Genomic DNA, 19,011 nt, shown 5'->3' with positions numbered 1-19,011 from the left:
GATTTCTCTAAACCTGAAAACGACATGTGGCCAACTCAAAGATTATTTGAACGACCCTTCTGTTTTTCTCTTGGATCCCATATATACGTTTCAGCGAGTGCTTTACCTAGCACCTTGCACCTAACCTCTACGTACTCGCATGTTACCGCACTTTAGGAAGTTCTTCTCATGACGCAGCTGGGTACGGTGGCGGTTCCACGCACGAGGAGATGCAGCAGACGATGGTTACTAATGTCGAGCGTATTTTTCTCTACATACCGCGGCATCGCATGCGCTGTCAACTCCAACGGATTTGGGTTCTGAAGGAAGGTCAGCGTGAGTCCATGAGTGAGGTCTTATTCATAGGAAATTCAATGAAACGCATAACTAACGTGATAATGATGACGTGTTGCAATATCTAAGCAGGATACAGGAACATGCCGTATGAGAAGGCTCTTCTTATGTATCATGCCATTATAAGTCCCATTATCAGTACACCAAGTTATTTTTAGCCCGGTCCCTTCTCATTCAATTGAAAGAATAGCTTATTAGGAGAACAATGGATGCTACTAAAGACAAACAGTTTACACAATATCGATACACGAAGAAGGCCAGATTGAGCTGACCCTGAAATAATACGACGACGAGATTGATGCCGTCCGCTGCGTGGGATGGACACGGGATCTATATGTTCGGGTGCTAGAGCGGCTACCGAACATGTACTTGGATATGTCGGTGGACTTGGTGCCGGGGATGGCCGGCCTCGGGGCATCTAGGATGCCAAGGTCGGCGCGGGGATGGGAAAGCTGGGTGGTGACACGCACGACGCGGTATACAACCGACCAGTGGAGGAGGGGAGCGAGCGGCTCCTGGTGACGCTCGGAGGAGACACGACCGAGGCAGGGTTCTAGGTTTGTTTCGGGAGGTGGCGTTTGGGCTGCTCCTGGGGTACGGCCTAGCTGGCCGGCAAGTTTAGTGGAGGCTTCTCCCTTTTTTATTCCTAAAATCTTTTGGAATTTTCTTTTTGAGAAAAAAGATAGAAAGGTTTAGGGCTTTAAAACAATTTAAAACACTCATGATTTTTTAAAACCTTGCTTACTTAATTTAAACCAAACATCTGAAAATATACAATTCATTTGGGAAAGATTTAATTTTGATCACGTGGTCCCAACCATGAACCATGGCCTAGGAAGCCCACCGTAAATAATTTGAGTGAATTTTTAAAACCTCTTGACATTTTTGTACAAATTTAATAGAACAATTATTCGTGAACAATAGATTCATGCTCTAGCTCTTAATGTTAGGGTATTCTTATTAGCTGACCAAACTTTAGTTAACGGACAATTTTATTCTCATTGTCAATATGAATAAGGCAATAAAATATTTGTTTTCCCATAAAAAGCGCAACATAGAATGGTTTGTTGATGCGTTTGAGTATTTATTTCCCGATGCAATGCGCGGGCACTTCTGCTAGTCTATACCTAATAATAAAGGAGCTAAGGTTTCTGCCAAAATTTTCGTCCAACATTTATTTGGACGGTTTTGCCCTCCCACCAAACCGAATAATACATACAATTGCCACCGTACCGATTCGTTTACTCAGCCAGGAAACCCTGCCCCCTTCTCTCTCCCCCGCCCGTCGCACAACCCAATCCACCTCCTCCCCCGTGCGCTTCAATCTCGAGGAAAGCCGCCGCGTCCCGCGACCGGCGGTGCCATCGCGTGCAATCGTCGCCCGGGAGAACCCAATCGACCGCCAGCGCCCCTCTGGTCAGGCAGCAACCAGCCAGGACCTCGCCAGCCGCCAGCGCCCCTCCGGCCGGCGGGATGGAAGCTGCAGCGGAACAAGGCGATGGCGCAGCCTGGCGCCCGGCGGCGGGATGCGCCGCTGGTTCGCGAGCGTATCGGCTTCCTCGACCGGTCCTCCTGGCGGCGGGGGCGGTTGGGGAACGCCGATGGAGAAGGGTTGGAGGCCGGAGCGGAAGAAGGGAACAGCACGGCGAGATCCAGGCGGCGGGACGCGCCTCTGCTTATCGAGCGTCTCGGATTCCTTGACTGATCCTCTTGGTGGCGTGGGGGAGTAGACCGGACCCTCCTCCTCTTCGGCGTCGCGTTGAGGACCCTAATCCGCGGAGGATGGCTGCCCAAGCCATGTGAGCCGACCAGTGCGGCAGGCCGTGGTGAGCAAGACGCCTCTCCCCAGCCGGCTGGGTCAGGTAAAGGGGAGATGCATTTACATATCTGCTTTACTTGCTGCAGCCCGTTCAAGTTCTTTTATCTGAATAAAGGATCACATGATAGTCCGGGTTCAGACTTCATCGCATAATCTCAATCAACTTTTGGCCAGATGGTGTTGTGTATCGAGTAACAACAGCTAGAACGATAGAGTAGGAGGGGGATCAACTTTCGTTGGTGATCTCCACACAAATGTAACATCAAGTTAATTTTATTCACTATGCTGGGAGTGTTTTGAAGCACAAGCTGGAGCAGACAGTTGGTGTTAATTTCCACAATGTTTAATTTTATCTCACTTGGTTTTAATGCACCTTTATCTTGACACCATTGTCTTATTAGAGAGCATAAGTCATTTGCCCTGATATCTGTCATTAACTAAATGCCAATCTTCTTCCTGTCAACATATGTACTCTCCCATCACTTTGGTCATCCATATCTCTTTCCTCCCTCACCCTAGATCTCTCCCGATGTACTACTACCACAAACAATTCTCTGACTATATTCACTTCATGGGAATGCCACTGCCTACGAGTGGGAGTCCAATTATATTGCCTCAGCTCACAGTCTGATTTTTATTGTGTGTTTGTGTGCATTTGGAAGTGGATGGAAATGAAGTTTTGATTCTGAATCTCGTAGTTGTTGTACCACATTTTTTATTCTGAATCTCAGCAAATTCTCCCTGATTTTTAGATTTCCTCCCTGTTTTGCTACGCTCTACAATATGGGTTCATCTGTATTCTGTGATTGAATAGGGTCAACAGATCGGTCTGGTGCTAAATGCTTGATATGGAACTAAATAAACACCTTGTGGGTAAAGTCACAGTTAATAGTTCAGATGCCAGGTACTAGCTTTCAAACACCCAACGAATTATTTTCTTCTTTGACACAAAGGTAGTTTTGGGAAACTTGGTTTTTGTAACACTTCAATCATTTATGATGACTGCTATGTGAATACATCTTTATCTTTATGACTGGAGCTTCGAAAAAGGCAATGAACATTGTTCCTGATCCATCTCACTACCTATGCATTTTTTGTTCGTTTTTTGCAGTTATCTTATAAACTTTCTTATTTGTGAACAACCATAACAATTTAGCTTATTCTAGCCGTTGTCCAAGGCTATTGGTATTGGTCGCCTTCGTCTGCGTCGTGAAGTGCGTGACCCTCGCGAACGTTCATCTCGCGGCCGCTCTTGCCTTTACCAAAGAATCGGTTTGACTGCAGTGCACGATTACTAAATTGGTGCATTCAGAATACCACCAATATATAATTTCTTGCAATGCCATCTAACAGTGCTACTGCTGATCTCCCACAGAAGATTTCTCCACCAAAAAATGATTCACTCTTCTATGCCCCTTACTGTAAAGTACCATCAGAGCATCGTATCTCAATGTTCCTTATTTCTTTCATACCTGAACGCACAGAATTACTGTAAAATGCTCAAACACTCTTGAACTATTTGCTATGGAGCAATCTATAAGTGTTTTACAAATCCCTGCTTCCTGTTTGCAGCCCAGAACTGAGGAGCAGCAGGGACGAGCGCGGCTGCAGCGATTGACGCCGTGAAGGCGTACAGCAGGGACGAGCGCATCCTCGACGCTACAGCGATTGACGCCGTGAAGGCGTACGCCGGCGTGGACTAGCAAGGCTGCTGCGCATCAGATGGCGTTGAGGAATGATTTGAGCTCCTCCACATTGGGTCCAAGGAATATTGAAGATCTCAGGTGAATATGTTTATCAACAAGTACTGATATTCTCTTTGGTTCATCCATGCTCGTTGTACTGCTTCTGTGAGGTACTGAGGTCCTTTATGCTATGGGGCAAATTTGTGGAGAGAATTTTGCTGAATGCTATTGATAGTCCAAATTATTTCTGTGAACACAAGTCTTGTTAGCAGTCGGCAAGGGAAATTTCAAAATTTCTCATGTAAATTTGTTTGACTAAGTAAAAGATCTTATATATTGGTTCTTAATTTCTTGCAAAACCAGGAGCTTGCACGTATGTCAGATTTGAGATGGAAAGAAGCCCTCAGAGTACATTAATTCATCACTGAGTTCGGGATTTTGAATGTCACATGTTATCGTGAAATTTAGATGTCACACATTATCATGGACTCGGCTGCGGTCGAGCCCAAGCGCACCCGTGCGGACCGGGAGCTCTATCTAGGTGGTGATGCATGTGTCGCCCTGTCTTGTACCCAGGGGAGTGTCCATGGGTGTGTGTTGGAGGATGCATTGCCCCCTTCGGCGAACCGTGAATTAACACCACCACAGCACCGCCAGGCTGCTCCCGGCCATTCGACAAGCTAGGGCGATATTACAGGTTATGAAATTTGGTCCTCCAGTGATTTTATGCTTCACGGTTGTTTCTATGGCTTTGATTGTGGATAAATTTATATGATGTACTGCTTTGCAATGCAGAAGCTTTGGTTGTCCAGTGATTGGTCTATCGTCTAATTGAAGCACATGGTGGCATATTTGGGTTGGTATTTCGGCATCTTCCTCTTAAACTGAATTGGTCAATTATTCTACTGCTGCAAGAATTGATAATGCGGGCTGCGGATATGATTAGTCAGATTTTAGCTCCATAATAATGAACTAAACGGTGCATAGTGTGTTGGTCCCAGTGTACTTATTGGAAATGTCTGATCAAGTTGTTACTTGGAATGCTACGATTTTATTGCAGGCTTGGTTTACCATTATTAGGAGTTCCGCTTCATCACCTATAATATCAGAATTCCTCGGTTCCATGTTTCAAGGTGTCAACAAGCAGAGGTATTAACTGCGCTGGCAGATGATAATGCTTTAATGGAAGTAGAAGCGTCCATTAGTGCAGCTCGGTTCATTGGATCCACATTGACACAATGATGCGAGAACACGTTTCTTTCTTGGAATGGAAAATCTACATGTACTTCGCAAAGGTAGGTGTGTATTCCAGCAAGAGATAGATCAACAGAGAAAATTTAGATTAGAATGGGTTGAGTAGATTTCTATTGTTAATCTTATAGCATTTGATGCTTGCTCTTGGGATTTTCTGAAGAACAATATGCAGTGGCAGGAGCATTCAGAAAAACCAGCTATATCAGGGCCATCATAGAATCTTCGGGCTACAAGCAAGGGATGCTATGTAAGCTGGAAGATGGCCTAAATGTGCTATATTTTCTAACAGTATGGAGAGTTGTGGCAAGTGGAGTAGACAAGCTGATATTCACTAGAATTTCCCTGGAAACCCAATGTTTAGTAATGGTGGGGCGGAAAGGATTCATGCTAATTGGACTGTTCCCTTTATTGTTTTTCAAGCATGGTGTTTGAGGTCTGAAGTTTTCTTTCCAAGATTGTACGAGTGGTTGAAATTGCTAAAGGTTAATGAGAAGCAACTACTAGAGATAGAATGACTAATGAAAAATTCAGCTGATGGAGGATGGTGTTAGTACTGACAGGTGCTGAGGCTGAAAAGATAATTTTAAAAAAAGGGTGTATGATATACAAATATCAGGCTTCAAAGTTGGAAACGAATTGTCAAATTGGAATGAAATATACATTGTTTTACATCATACAAACTTGCGTCTTTCTTGTTTACCAGATGTACACTTTGCTTGTTGGATTGTTGTCATAAGGTTTACTACCACGGAATATATAGGTGGATTGGATTATGAGATTGTAAATACTGACTTCTCCAATTCTGTAAGAGAGAAAAAGGCTCTCCTACTAGCTAGCCACCCTTATTGATCAATTAAGTGTATGGTGTGAGTTAATCAAAGAGCACGATCGGGATTAACCAATTAAGGGATGCCTAACTTGGAGAAATGTCAACATGAAAGGTTTATGAGAGCGTTTGAATATTTGTTTCTCACAAGTCCGGTGCAACGCACGGGCACTTTTCCTAGTCTATACCTAATAATAAAGGAGCTAAGGTTTTTGCCAAAATTTTCGTCCAACTTAAAAATACCCCAAAACTTGAAAGAAATTACCCACTCCTGCCCTCCTTAAGTTACGTACCGGTTCGATATATTAGGTCCGTCGTCTGTCGTCCCATCCCTCCGTCGGTGATTCCTCCGCTGCGAACGAAGTGGGCCTTGGGCCGTTCAGTAACGCCACTCCTCCAAAATAGTACCGATCAAGCAGGCTCCAACTCCTGTTCGCGTACGCCGCCTTGTTTCGCGTTGAATTATACCACCTCGCTCCCTTGCATCGTGTCCTACCAGGTTATATACGACCTCCACAATTACGTTAGCAAGTTGATTGGAATCAACGAGACCCTCGGAATCCCACCGTGTTGATTGCTGGCTGCCTTGGCTCACTAAGTGATGGCTAAAACAAAGATTTCCTTGCATGGTGCTGGAGGATTTCAAGGAGACGAACGTCTCTATATGGAATTAAACGAGGGAAGGTGTAATTAAAGGAGATTGATGCATGCATGTTGCAGAATTAAAGGAAGGTGGCATATGAGGGGAAACATGTGGTTGCCTTAAACAAAGATTGCCTTTGCATGCATAGTGCAGAATTTAAAGGATAGAAGCATGCGGCCTATCTGGAATTAAACGTGGGAAGTGTATTAAACGATATTGCCTACATGCATGTTGCAGAATTAAAAGAGGTCCTTCTTCAGAGTGAGTCGATTGGATTAAACCATTAAAGTGGGATTAGTGAGCTTCTGGACTTCTTTTTTTTTACTTTAAGAGATTTTTTTAATTTACCAGAACAATTGTTATTTGCATGTATGCGCCTAAATTCGTTCGGCCTTATTTAACAAAGAACGGGCATCTTTACTATAATAATAAAGAAAACAAAGATTTTTGTTTGTCCGTCTATTTTTGCCCTTGATTCTCGAAGAAATTACAGCCACGCCACTAGCAAGTTTAAAAAACACTCGTCATACCTCGAACAAACCCTCCAAAAAGAGCCATCGTGGCTGCCACCCTCGATCGGCTATAACATCGTCGTCTTCCTGCTGCCGCCCTATTTCTCCCATGGAGCGCCACCTACAAAGACCTCGTGTCCTAGACGAAATTTATTGTGGATTCAAGCAAAGGAGGTGAGGGAGGGTTTCAGGAGAAGGCCTGCGGCATGGGATTTGGTGGCGTGGCGAGTGCCGGTCAGGACGATGGAGCAGATTACGACCCAGCTCACCTCGTTGGTGAGGAACTAGAGAAAATTTGCAGCCGTAGCAACGCACGGGTCTTGTGCTAGTTTTATTAATACAGAAAAATAGGTGACCAGTTTATTAATGGAAAAATGGCCAAAAATTGGTGTAAAAACCCTCGCCGATCGTCATGGAACACGACCGTCGCGAGGGCACACACAACCACACTGGCAACCCATTAAACCTGCACAAATACCACAGAAGTGAAAATCGTCATCAAGGTTGCTCACTGGTGTCATCGTCATCAGTCATCACTATGCAGTGACTCTGACTTCCTAGAAGAAGCGACCACCAAAGAAGACCTCGCCGAAGCGGCACCGCGAGGCTCAAGCCGGCCTATGCCAAATAGTGGCTCCTCTCGAAGAGGAAAGCAACTCCGACTCAGATGACGAGATCTAGAGAGGGGATGTGTGAGACCCTTGCAGGTCATCGTATGCCACCCAAAGAAGACACTCAAAGAACATGACAACTTCGACTCCACAACAACGGAAGACCAACATGAAGAAAACTCGAACACACCAGGTTGGAAGCCGACTAACAAGGTCTTGCCGCGACCAAACCATCACTCTTCAACGTCATTGTTGCCACATAATCCGCCACATGGAACTCCCGCATCGCCGGTTGGACACGGAACTATTTTGCAAAGCATATAATATATTTATTTTTTAAGAAAAGCCTGCCGCAGCCATAGATTACAACACGTCTTCTGCGATCAAGTGGATCGCATAAGAGTTGAATTGAATTGAAAAAACAAGAACTTAACCTGGCTCACGGGGTCTATCTATCAGCGAACTTGCTGTGTGCTCAAACAATTGGAAATCCAATTAAATGTTAGAACGTTGATTTTACAGAAAGCACGTCAAAATCATTTTAAGTTGTGTGAGCATATCCATCAACGTACTGAGAATTATAATGCAATGCAGGAGGTTTAAGGGTATCTAGCTATACCAAGCAGCTTGTTGCAAGTTCAGTATTGGAAATCCTGACAGTAACTAGCTGACTGGATACCCACATTTGCAAACTGATACTCTCTCTAAAAGTTAGTTATACGTTAGTTTTGATTTGCATTTACTCATATTAAACTGATTAGTGGATCTGAAGAACAAGAATTCAGTTCATCTTTGAGTACTTACACCATTTGGGCATTTCGTGTCTGAGCACCAAACCTAACCAAAAATTGGGTGATAACCAACCACACACATTTTCATTTAAGAATTTGGATTTCTCTAATGGCTCAAGTTCTCGCTGTTTCCAGGTGGTACTGATCCATAGCTAGGACCTCTGTAGCAGCAAGATCAGAACCAATGTGAGGTTTCCATAACTAGCCTAGTTGCACAAATTTATCTTCAGGCCACTCCATGATTGGGCAAGATAAGGTCAAGCAATGCATAGATCCTAGGTTGAAGCGAGAATATCCTCTGAAGGGAGGTGTTGAGGCCATCTCCCTCATCCACTCTATGTGTATGATATTTTACATTGTTTCGTATTTATCATCTTGATGAACAATGGTGTCACTGATGATACTCCTTGCACTCAGTCATCTGCAGGTTGCTGCGGTGGCGCTCTGGGCGTACAATGCAAAGGACAGATCAGGTCCAACATTAGCATCGTCGTCAAGGCGCTCTCTCCTCTGCCGCAATACAAAGCAGCGGCACCAGGAGCCATAGCCTACGGCCCGACAACCAAGGCTTGAGGCGTTCATGGGACCTCTTGGCGCATACTACCACCTAATAGCACATTGGGTGTAATTTGGGAGTCGTTTGAACATTTATTTTGCAGGATCCTTGGTTGGATACAGAGTAAATGGATTCCATCTGGCAGTCTGTCGCCACTCTAGGTTTTTTTGCTGCTTGAGATTTGTGCTCTACATTGTTCTGCTGTAGATTCAATGCTTTTTGATTTCCCCTTTTTTCGCAAATACACATCACAAGTGTCAGAAACTTTAGCATCGTCTTTTGGAATTAGATGCTACATGCTCTAACCTGTTGCTCGATCAATGTGGTCACCCATGCTAGTCTCTGTAATCTTAACAGTATTCTTGTGCCACGTTGAGAAACCAATAAACCTGACAGACCATGTCTAAGCATCCTTGACCTTTGAACTGGGAACAACTTTGATTAATAAACTGGCATATACATAATGCACATCATCTTCCTCGTAGGCTTTATCTCGCATGTATAAGATAATCCCCCGAGCATGCAGTACATGGACGCCCGTGTCCAGGTGATATTATAGTGCATGGATCATCTTCTAGTTCTCTTACAATTTTGTGTTTTTCATCCCCTTCAAAAAAAAAAAACCTGTTGTTCATTTGTGCATCATGCTTTGCTTTTGTCAGGTACATTGTTTGCTGCTTTTACACTCCAACAAAAAGTATAGCAGAATATTAACCCAATTGGCGACCTTTAAGCATATATATGTAGGTGTTGTGAAGGCAGCACTTAGTTGGGAATTGTAATTTAATTTTTTATTGTTATCTAAATACATAGGGAATACATGCTACATTGGGTGTCAGGAGTTATACTGGTCTGTATTTGCAAATACTATGATCACCGTGTAATCTAAACAAAACCCCTTACATGCCATCACAAATTAGCAACGCCAAGAAGATCTTCTAATCAAATCCCTCCTAATTGGCTGATGAAGAGTTTTACATAGACATATAAAGATCTATCCACGTTTGTTGTTTGAATATATACAATAGTTATTTCACAAGAATGAAAAAATATCTTTTAAGAATTCAAAGAGCTATCCATGTTTTTTAAATAATATTCAATAGTTATTGCATAAGAGTGAAAAAATATCTCTTAAAGACTCCACAGATTAAAATGACAGAAAATCAGAATATTAGATAAAATCTTGGTGGATATTTGTTTTATCCTCTAGTACCACATAAACAAGCCGCGTAGGAAGGTGATGACCAACTGCAAACTGAAGAGTCCTTCAACTCTGTAAAAAAAAAAGTCAAGAAATAATTGTATAAGCTGCCTACAACTGCATTAGAGAAGACTCAGATTGAGAGACAATGTAAGAGTTGAACTGTTGAAGAAATATGCTGTTCTTCATATCAGAAATTAGCTTGCTGACAAAAAAATATTCTCATAAGAGGCTTTCTACATGCTTTTCTTTTCACAAGGGGAAAATGCTAACTCCCAGTCCCATGTATCTTAACACCTTCGATCACACCGGGGCATGTGACCACACCGGGGCTGCAAAGTGAGTAAACAAGATTCAGCGCCTAATTACACATCGGTGAACATACCAAAATACATATGCCTCTGAGCAAAGGTGACAAGATCAGTAACATACGAGCAAAGCCATAATATAAATTAGAAACATAGTATAATCGAAAGAAGTTTGATCAAACACTTAAAGTAACTCCAGCATTCACACAATCAAGTTTACTTATGTTTAGTAGGTATAGTAGTGTAGTATTTATATGATAGCAGCCTTAATGCAACAGTACTGTAGTACCAATTCAGGATGTAGACTATCACATCGTGAATATATAGAGAATAGCATTTGTTAATTTAAATAAAAGGTAAGCTGATTTGTACTATCTTTTCGGCTCCGTTGATGCTATAAATCAGTAAATCCTTGTCTGGCTGAGTAGACCAAACTTAGAGATGGTGGATATATTAGTCGATGCTTTGCACATGCTGTTAGCTTTCAGATTTCCTTTTGAGAACAAACTTCTGTGCTTTGTAGTCACACTATGTCCAAAATATTTGAGATTTGTATGGTAAGGTGCATGAACTATGACCTATACAGTGGACATGAACATGATGCCCCGTCAGAAAGTTTATTATTTAAGCTCAAAAAAAAAGTTTATTATTCAGAATTCGTGCTGAATTGAATTAATCTGTCATTGTGGTCTATAGCACAGTACAAGTGAAAACTTATACTTCGTCAAATCACTGCAAGAAAACAGCTGATATTAAGTGACGGCTCATACCTTCAAGATGGCTGTACCAAGCGGAGAGCCGCGGCTAACGGGCACGGTGCATCCGTGCTTGTACCAGCGTCCAGCAGCGAGGCACTTCGGCGACAGATGCCTGTACCAGAGGAGATGCACAACGCGACAGCTAGGTGCTCTGGTATACCTTACATGCAAATGACCAGACAGCAACAAAAAAAAAGCCTCGAAACATACTTTTTTTTTGCGGGTAAAAGAAAATGCATTAATTCGGAAACATTACAGAAAGGTCCCCAACGAAAACAAAAATACAGCAAAGCCCTTCTGCAATTTGACCACGTCGTCGACCCGCCGCTGCTGTCGGTGGCGCGCCGCCGCCGCTGCCTCCCTTGACGCCTTGGATCGGAGGCAGTCCCCAGGCGAGCGGGAAGTCGCCGAGCACCGGTCCCGGAGGACCTACACCGGAGAGCGCCGCCGTGGACGAACCGAATCGCCGCATCTTCTTCACCGGGATCTCGATCTGCTGACTCCGCCGCCTCCCGGAGCCCAGCACGGGGAAGTCGCACCGCACACCTCCAGGGAGATGCGAGCGCGACGAAGGCGGTGGAACGAGGACGAAGCTCCAAGGAACGCCGCCGTCGGGGAAGAAGACCACCACCTGCAAACTCCAAACCGGCGACATCTCCACCCCGACGCCGCCGGCCGGTAACCCTAGCACTCCTACACTATATACACGTCGCGAGACGGGTTCCCCCGGCCTCCCGCCGCCGGAGCGGCCGGCGGAGGCCGAGAGAACCGAAGAATCGGCGACGGCGAGGTGGAGAGCCCGGTCGATCTACAAATCGCCTTCCTTGCACTGTAGACGGGGAAGGGGAGGTCCAAGGTCCTTTGCGTCGTGACACTACCCAAGGCAATTTCTTTCATCTGCAATTTCCACGAGAACCATGCAGGACAGCAAGACCCATTTGACATCATCAAAGCGATGGAACAATGAGAGCATATATTCACCAAGGGCACTCATCTTTATTATCTCCAGTCACCAAAAGCTAAAGCAGAACAAACATTCAAAAATAGAACAAAAAAAGCAAAACATAGTATAGTACCACGAGTATGCTACTGTACTCGACAAGTACAAATATCTCATAATCTTACAGCTTGTGCAAAAGAGCACCCACCATACAAACTCAATTGAATGCGCATCGGCCACCGGTTGCAAATTGAAACTATCTAACCCCTCCTCCCTGCTACTCCCCTGCTTAGGGTTTAGAAGGCCAGTGGAGGCAGTGGCAGGTTGTTTGTGAGCCCTGATTGCATCCTCCTCTTCCTGAGTCTCTCAGCTATGATGAAGGCAAGCTCCAGAGATTGGGAGGCGTTCAGCCTTGGGTCGCAGTGGGTGTGGTAGCGGTCACCCAGGTCGTCAAAGGTCACGGTCCGTGATCCACCGATGCACTCGGTTACGTTCTGTCCAGTCATTTCAAGGTGGATACCTCCTGGGTGGCTTCCTTCTTGATCGTGCACGTCAAAGAATGCTCGTACCTCGTTCTGTTGATCAACATATAAGTTCATGTTAGGACAAAGAAACTTCCAATTTACTACAAATAATGTTTAACAAATACAAACTCGTGGTTGCAGCCAATCTACTTAGAGTGAACTTTTACACTTTGCGATTTACTCAACATTATGTAGTGATTTATGCAGCAGAAAGGGCAAGAGGCAAACTATCCTACAAATGGAGCAGTGAGTACTGGGGACAAATATATGCACCCAGAGAGAGAATGTATGAAGTCAGATTATTAGTTATACCCGCAATGCAGATCCATGGGATGCATAAAAGAATTAAAGCAATATAGTTCTTGCAAGATCCTCAACCACCTAATCCTGGGTAGACTTATAAGAAACATAACAAATAGACTGTGTGGCCAAGTATGTCCACTGACAAACTTTTCATCTTTCATTGCCCACTTTCGTAGTAAATTAGTCACAATGAGCACATAGTCATGGATGGATTTTGCTTCAATGATTCATAAGGATTTTGGATCATCAGAGAACATGTGACTGAGAAAGAAACATATTTCTACTCCTTAATACGTCATATCATGAGTTCATCCACAACGTTCAAGAATGCAGTAGGCTCCAGAGTAGAAATATTACTCACCATAATGGAGTCGAATGGACGAGTCTTAAGACCACATGGCGCCTTGATTGTGTTTCCGTGCATGGGATCAGTAATCCATGTAACAATCTGTCCAGAATTGCGGACAGCGCGGATGAGATGAGGCAACTTCACCCTCATGTTCTCAGCTCCCATCCTTGTAATTATGGTGATCCTTCCCGGCTTGTTTGATGGGTTCAAAATGTCAATCAGCTTCACCAATTCAGCGGGGTCCATTTTGTCGCTCACCTACATTCCACAAGTTAATTTTAATTGAATGTCATCATCCAACAACACACTCAAAACAGCATTTAGATTTCACTTTGCCAATCTTCAAAAGAATTCAGTGCCTACCTTTATGCCAAGGGGGTTGGCAATACCACGGAGGAATTCAACATGAGCCCCATCGAGTTGGCGAGTGCGCTCACCAACCCACAGCATGTGAGCTGAGCAGTCATAGAAAAGGCCACTTGTGGAATCCTCACGGGTAAGAGCCTGCTCATAGGGCAAGAGGAGACACTCGTGGGATGTCCAGAAGTCGGTAGTCGTCATTATCGGATGGTCTATCCCCAGCCCAGCTGCAGTCATGAAGCCAAGAGCCTCGTCCACCCTATGTGCCAACTCACGGTACCTATACACATCATTCCATTGAAGCACTCAGATCATTAGATAATCTCTCTATCAAGCAATTGCGATTTACAAACACAATATGTTTGCAAACTAAACAGTCAGATACACAGCATTTGTGCAGTTAATCAATAGTCTAATCTTACTACCGATGTCAACAGCATGTCATTTCTTATGCCTTATTCTGACGATGACTCACTAAGAACTTTGTTAGAGCACCATCTTTTTCCAGAGAAGTAAGAAGACTTGATCAATATATGTTATTTGACTTACCTAGGCAAGCCTGACAAGACTATATCAGAACAAGTTAACCAAAATTTTGATTCCATACAAGGATTCAGATGTTTAAGTGAAAGCAGAACAATTTCATGGGCGATTGGAATATTCTAATAATATTCCCCAACACAGGACAACTAGGAAGGTTCATAGATTTGCATGACTTGGTAAGCAACAATAGTGTACCTTTCATGGTCTCCCATTATTATTTATACAGCTCAAAACGAGCAACTTTCTGATGAATTTGCTTTTCTTTACTTGTTAGGTGCAGTGGAGGACCGCTCAAAAGAAAGAGACATCGAAAGCGAAAGTTTCAGCACACTCTAATACGACCACTACTACCAACCAACAATTGATGAACGCAGAACTACCACGTGATATGTTATACATTGGTAATCAGTGAAAACCACCTAAAATGTTTTTATTTACTTGTTATTCCAGCTATAAATTAAAATATCTAGGCATTTGAAAAACATGTTCACCACTCTTTACTGGCATGGCAACATATATACTATAAGAGGTAAATACGTATATGAGCAACCTATCACTTGCCTTATCGCGTGATAAGGAGATATGTGGAAGAAATTCCAGACGGTGATCTTTTAACAGGACAGCGACTAGGCAACCAAAAGGTTTGGTAAAAAATAGTAGCAGGCAGGGTAATAATTGTCACCTGTCTCCCTGCTCGTTGTGGTCCATGAAATCGAGGTTCCACTGGATGACCCTCTGCATGGCGGCGTATCCTCCGGTGGCGAAGGCGCGGAGCAAGTTGAGGGTGGCGACCGACTGCGCGTACGCCCTGATCATCCTCTCGGGGTCCGGGGTGCGGCTCTTGACGTCGAAGGCGTCGCCGTTGATGTTGTCGCCCCTGTAGCTGGGCAGCTTGACCCCGTCCTTCTCCTCGAAGTTGCCCGACCTGGGCTTGGCGAACTGGCCAGCCATCCTGCCCACCTACCGCGCGCGAAAGAGAAGAAAAAAACGGAGCAGATCCGATCAGATCTCGCGAACTGGTTGGTTGGTGTAAGAAAGGTTTTGGTGGTAATTGGGTGGGTACCTTGACGACGGGGACCTGTCCGCCGAACATGAGTACGGCGCCCATCTGGAGGAGGACGCGGAAGGTGTCGCGGATGTTGTTGGCGTTGAACTCCTTGAAGCTCTCGGCGCAGTCGCCGCCCTGGAGCACGAAGGCGCGGCCCATGGCGGCCTCGGCGAGGCGGTCCTCGAGGTGGCGCGCCTCGCCGGCGAAGACGATGGGCGGGAAGGTCTCGACGGTCTGCAGCACGGCGTCGAGCGCCGCCTGGTCCGGGTACTCGGGCAGCTGCAGCGCCTTGCGGGACTTCCAGCTGTCGACGGCCCAGGCGGCGGCCGGGGCGGCGGGGGCCTCGGGGGCGAGGGTCGGGGAGGAGGTCTTGGCGGCCGCGGGGATGGAGGAGGAGGAGGGGCTGGTGTTGCGGGACGGGTCGGCGGCGTGCACCGCGGAGATGGTGCGGCGCTTGAGCGGGAGGAACCCCGCGCGGCGGGGCTGCGCCGCGGTGCTGGACAGCGCGGCGGCTGCGGCTGCGGCGGCGGCGGCGTTGGTGGCGAGCGCCATTGCGGTGGGTGGGAGGGGCGCGAGATGCAGGTGGTAGGTGGGGCGGGTGCGGAGGGAGGAGTGTGGTCTGGGGGATGGTGGTGGCGATCCCCGGGGTTTATATGCAGGCGGCCGGCGAGCGGTGGTGGGGTGGTGAGGGAGGGTTGGTGGCGTGGCGAGGGATTTTGGTAGTTGGCGGCGAGACGACGATGGGACGTGGGGGATTCGTACGACAACAGCGGCGAGAAGTGGCGAGGGTAGTTTCGGGATAGTCTATGGATCTGGTGGAGACGGGATGAATCCGGACGTGGAAAGATACTTTGGGTGGAGGTAGGTGGCGAGTATGACAAAATGGGGCCGCGGCGCACGGGTGGTGGGGTAGCTTTGGACTGGTTGATGCGTACACGCTGGATTTCGTCTCCGTATAGGGAGGGAGAGCTGGATACCGGTGACGTGTGTGCACGCACGTATCCGCGAGGCCAGACCGGAAACGGCAAGTTCTGTATTTTCCGTTATTATTATTTTCTTCATTTTTCAAACAAGTGTTGTAGAGTAAATAATTTGTTTTCATTGAATAATAAGAACATAAGTCTGCGTCAGTCCACGAAGATATGTTTAAAAAGCTGTTCTGTTCAAGTTTGTTTTCATCGATATGTGTTAAACCCTGAAAAAGCTGCTAACCTCAAGTTGTTACTGTTTATGTTCAAACTTATGTTGGGGCTGAAAATAAACTTCATGAAAAGTGAAATTTTCACTATCAATGCCGATAAATGAGGTGACGCAATTCTATTCGGATTTGTTTTGTTGTCAGGTTGGGCAGCTCCCTATGAAATATCTTGGTATGCCAGTAACCTTTACCAACCTAAAAAATGTGGATTGGGATTTTTCTTGATACCAAGATGTTAAACAAATTGGATTCCTGGATAGGGACTCAGCCACCCTGGGTGGGCGCCTAGTTCTATTGGATTCCAGTTTATCTGGTATCCCTTACTTTTACATGTCCATGTTCCTGTTGAAAAAAACCTTCTTAGAAAAGCTTGATAAGAATAGAAGGAGTTTCTTTTGGGCTGGAAAAACAAAGAAAATAAAGTATTACATGGTTAAGTGGACAAGAATCTATCGGTCTAAAAAGAAAGGGGGCCTTGGGGTTAAAGATTTGAGGAAACAAAACATTAGCCTCTTGTGTAAGTGCTGGTGGAAATTAGAGACTCAAAATGGTTTGTGGCAACAGATTATTAAAGCCAAGTACCTTCGTGATAAATCGGTGGCGTCGGTCAAACCTAGGGTGCATGATTCTCCTGGGTGGAAAACCTTGTTGAAGATAAAGGAGTATTATTTTGCTGGGAGAAAGGTTATCCTGAACAAAGGGAGTTTGGTGAGGTTCTGGATTGATCCCTGGCTTGATGATACTCCCTTGGTTGAATCCTTCCCTGCCTTGTTTGACATCTGTCAAGGGCAAGATTGGATGTTTGAGAAAGTCATCATTTGCGGGATGGATATGCCTTTTAGGAGAAGGATGCCTCCTGCTATGGCTGTACAATGGGAGCATATTAAAACTTGTGCTTTAGCTCATCCTTATTCCTCTGTTGCTGATGGGATTTCCTGGAGTTTAAATGCTAACGGTAGATTTTCTACCAAATCTGTGTATCAACACCTAGAGAGACCCCTGGCCGACTCACACAATATGTGGATTTGGAAAAGGAAAAATTCCTTTGAAAATAAAAGTCTTCCTGTGGCAACTTTTTCAAAATGCCATCCTGACAAGAGATAACTTGAAAAAAAGGAAATGGCTTGGATCACGTGTCTGTTCCTTTTGTGCTCAAAACGAAACGGCAAGGCATTTGTTTTTCGAATGTTCCAATGCCAAGGTGGTTTGGGGTACTTTGGGAGGAATTTTAGGGACTAATCTTTTTTCCTTTATCTCTTTGGCAAAGTATTGCTTGGTTATACCGCTTCTACACAAAAGGGAAGAGATTTCATATGTTTTTGCTTGCTGCTACATGTTGGGGCATTTGGAATGTGAGGGAAAAATTTACCTTTGATCATGTTATGGTTCGCTCTCCCTTGGTGTCAATTGCAACGATTTGCTCTTTTATGCACTCTTGGACAGGTTTGTATGGCGCGGAGGATGGCGACAAGATCAAAGCGGGAGCTGATCAAATCTTACAACGTGCGTCTGCTCTGCACACTGAAGCTCCGCTGGCACCACCAACTCCTTCGGCCGGGAAGAATGTGCTGATGATCACAAATGGCGGTTCTTGAGATGGAGTTTGGATGTCTTCTTTTGATTTTTCTGTCGATGGCGGTTGTGTCTTGTTCTCCTGGATATCTTTTGTGGTTGTTTCCTTTAGTTTCCTGTAGTATAAGGGTAGGTTTTTTGCCCCGTAGCTTGGTCGTCGATGTCGAGATCAAGCAGCGGGTTTTCCTACCAAACTGTATCCCCTGTTAGCTGGGTAACTTGTTCTTCCCTTTTATCGTTATGTTCCTTTTGTGGTGTTGTTTGTAAAGACTGAACCTTGTATTTCCGCTATGCTTGTAATGGAAAGGGGAGAGAATCCCAGATGGAAAAAAGTCCACGAAGATATAAACCTATGCGGTTGGATTGAACATACACTTCCTTAACCAATTAGGCATTTAGGCTATGCTTAGTCTTTTTATTCTTTCATATCAATCCATATGAGTACTGATCGTATCATGAGTCCCTTACTATTAGGTAATCCTCCCGTTGGTGATCTGGCGGCGAGTACTCTCCGTGCCCGGCCAGAGTTTGTGTTCTACTCTCCGTCCCCTTCCCTCCCTGGATTGTGCTTCGTCGACCCCGGCCTTATGGGTATACCTCAATTAGCATGTCCAGTTCGTTTGTGGTCTTGCATGGAGGGCTAGGGTTTGCGTTTTCGTCACCATGTCTCAGACACTTCCTTCCTCAAGAGCAGTCAGTGGAAATCATGTGAACAATCCAACGGAGATGCTACCGAGTAATTTTGTGAGGAGAGTGGATTTTGTACACCCACGCATGGGTGTGGGTGTTTCCGTCACCGTCCATTGTGCTTTGAGATTCGGATAAAAAGAGGAGAGAGAAAGGAATCTTTCCATCTACCATGGTGGGCACGAATCTC

General features: G+C 45.1%; 1 protein-coding gene and 1 long non-coding RNA gene across 8 annotated transcripts; one reads left to right on the top strand and one right to left on the bottom strand.

The window, feature by feature from the left end:
- Window positions 1-1,577: 1,577 nt before the first annotated feature.
- On the top strand, window positions 1,578-5,771 carry LOC127332597 (uncharacterized). 7 transcript variants are annotated; one of them, XR_007870552.1, is made up of 5 exons: window positions 1,578-2,195; window positions 2,967-3,056; window positions 3,725-3,936; window positions 4,201-4,693; window positions 4,898-5,771. It is a non-coding gene; the product is annotated as an uncharacterized lncRNA (long non-coding RNA). The 7 variants fall into 7 exon arrangements; XR_011751593.1 differs by having other exon boundaries at window positions 2,967-3,573; XR_007870550.1 differs by lacking the exon at window positions 2,967-3,056 and having other exon boundaries at window positions 1,579-2,195; window positions 4,201-4,534; window positions 4,633-4,693.
- A 6,500-nt stretch (window positions 5,772-12,271) lies between these two features.
- On the bottom strand, window positions 12,272-16,027 carry LOC127332596 (phospho-2-dehydro-3-deoxyheptonate aldolase 2, chloroplastic). Its single transcript, XM_051358909.2, has 5 exons — window positions 15,380-16,027; window positions 14,999-15,276; window positions 13,777-14,053; window positions 13,426-13,671; window positions 12,272-12,812 (listed from the first exon to the last, which is right to left on the bottom strand). Exons 1-5 carry the CDS (start codon window positions 15,914-15,916, stop codon window positions 12,534-12,536), a joined length of 1,617 nt encoding a protein of 538 aa, XP_051214869.1. The 5' UTR covers window positions 15,917-16,027; the 3' UTR covers window positions 12,272-12,533.
- Between the last annotated feature and the right edge of the window lie 2,984 nt (window positions 16,028-19,011).

The sequence above is a fragment of the Lolium perenne genome, chromosome 2, assembly GCF_019359855.2.
Source record: "Lolium perenne isolate Kyuss_39 chromosome 2, Kyuss_2.0, whole genome shotgun sequence".
NCBI lineage: Eukaryota > Viridiplantae > Streptophyta > Magnoliopsida > Poales > Poaceae > Lolium > Lolium perenne.
This window is presented reverse-complemented; position numbering and strand designations above follow the sequence as displayed.

Bases quoted from the DNA above. Each gene is read 5' to 3' on its own strand.
- LOC127332596 (XM_051358909.2), bottom strand. From the start codon at position 15,916: ATGGCGCTCGCCACCAACGCCGCCGCCGCCGCAGCCGCAGCCGCCGCG. The intron at 15,277-15,379 runs GTACCCACCCAA...CGCGCGCGGTAG, and splicing joins GACAGGTCCCCGTCGTCAAG to GTGGGCAGGATGGCTGGCCA. The intron at 12,813-13,425 runs GTGAGTAATATT...GTTGATCAACAG, and splicing joins GTCCATTCGACTCCATTATG to AACGAGGTACGAGCATTCTT.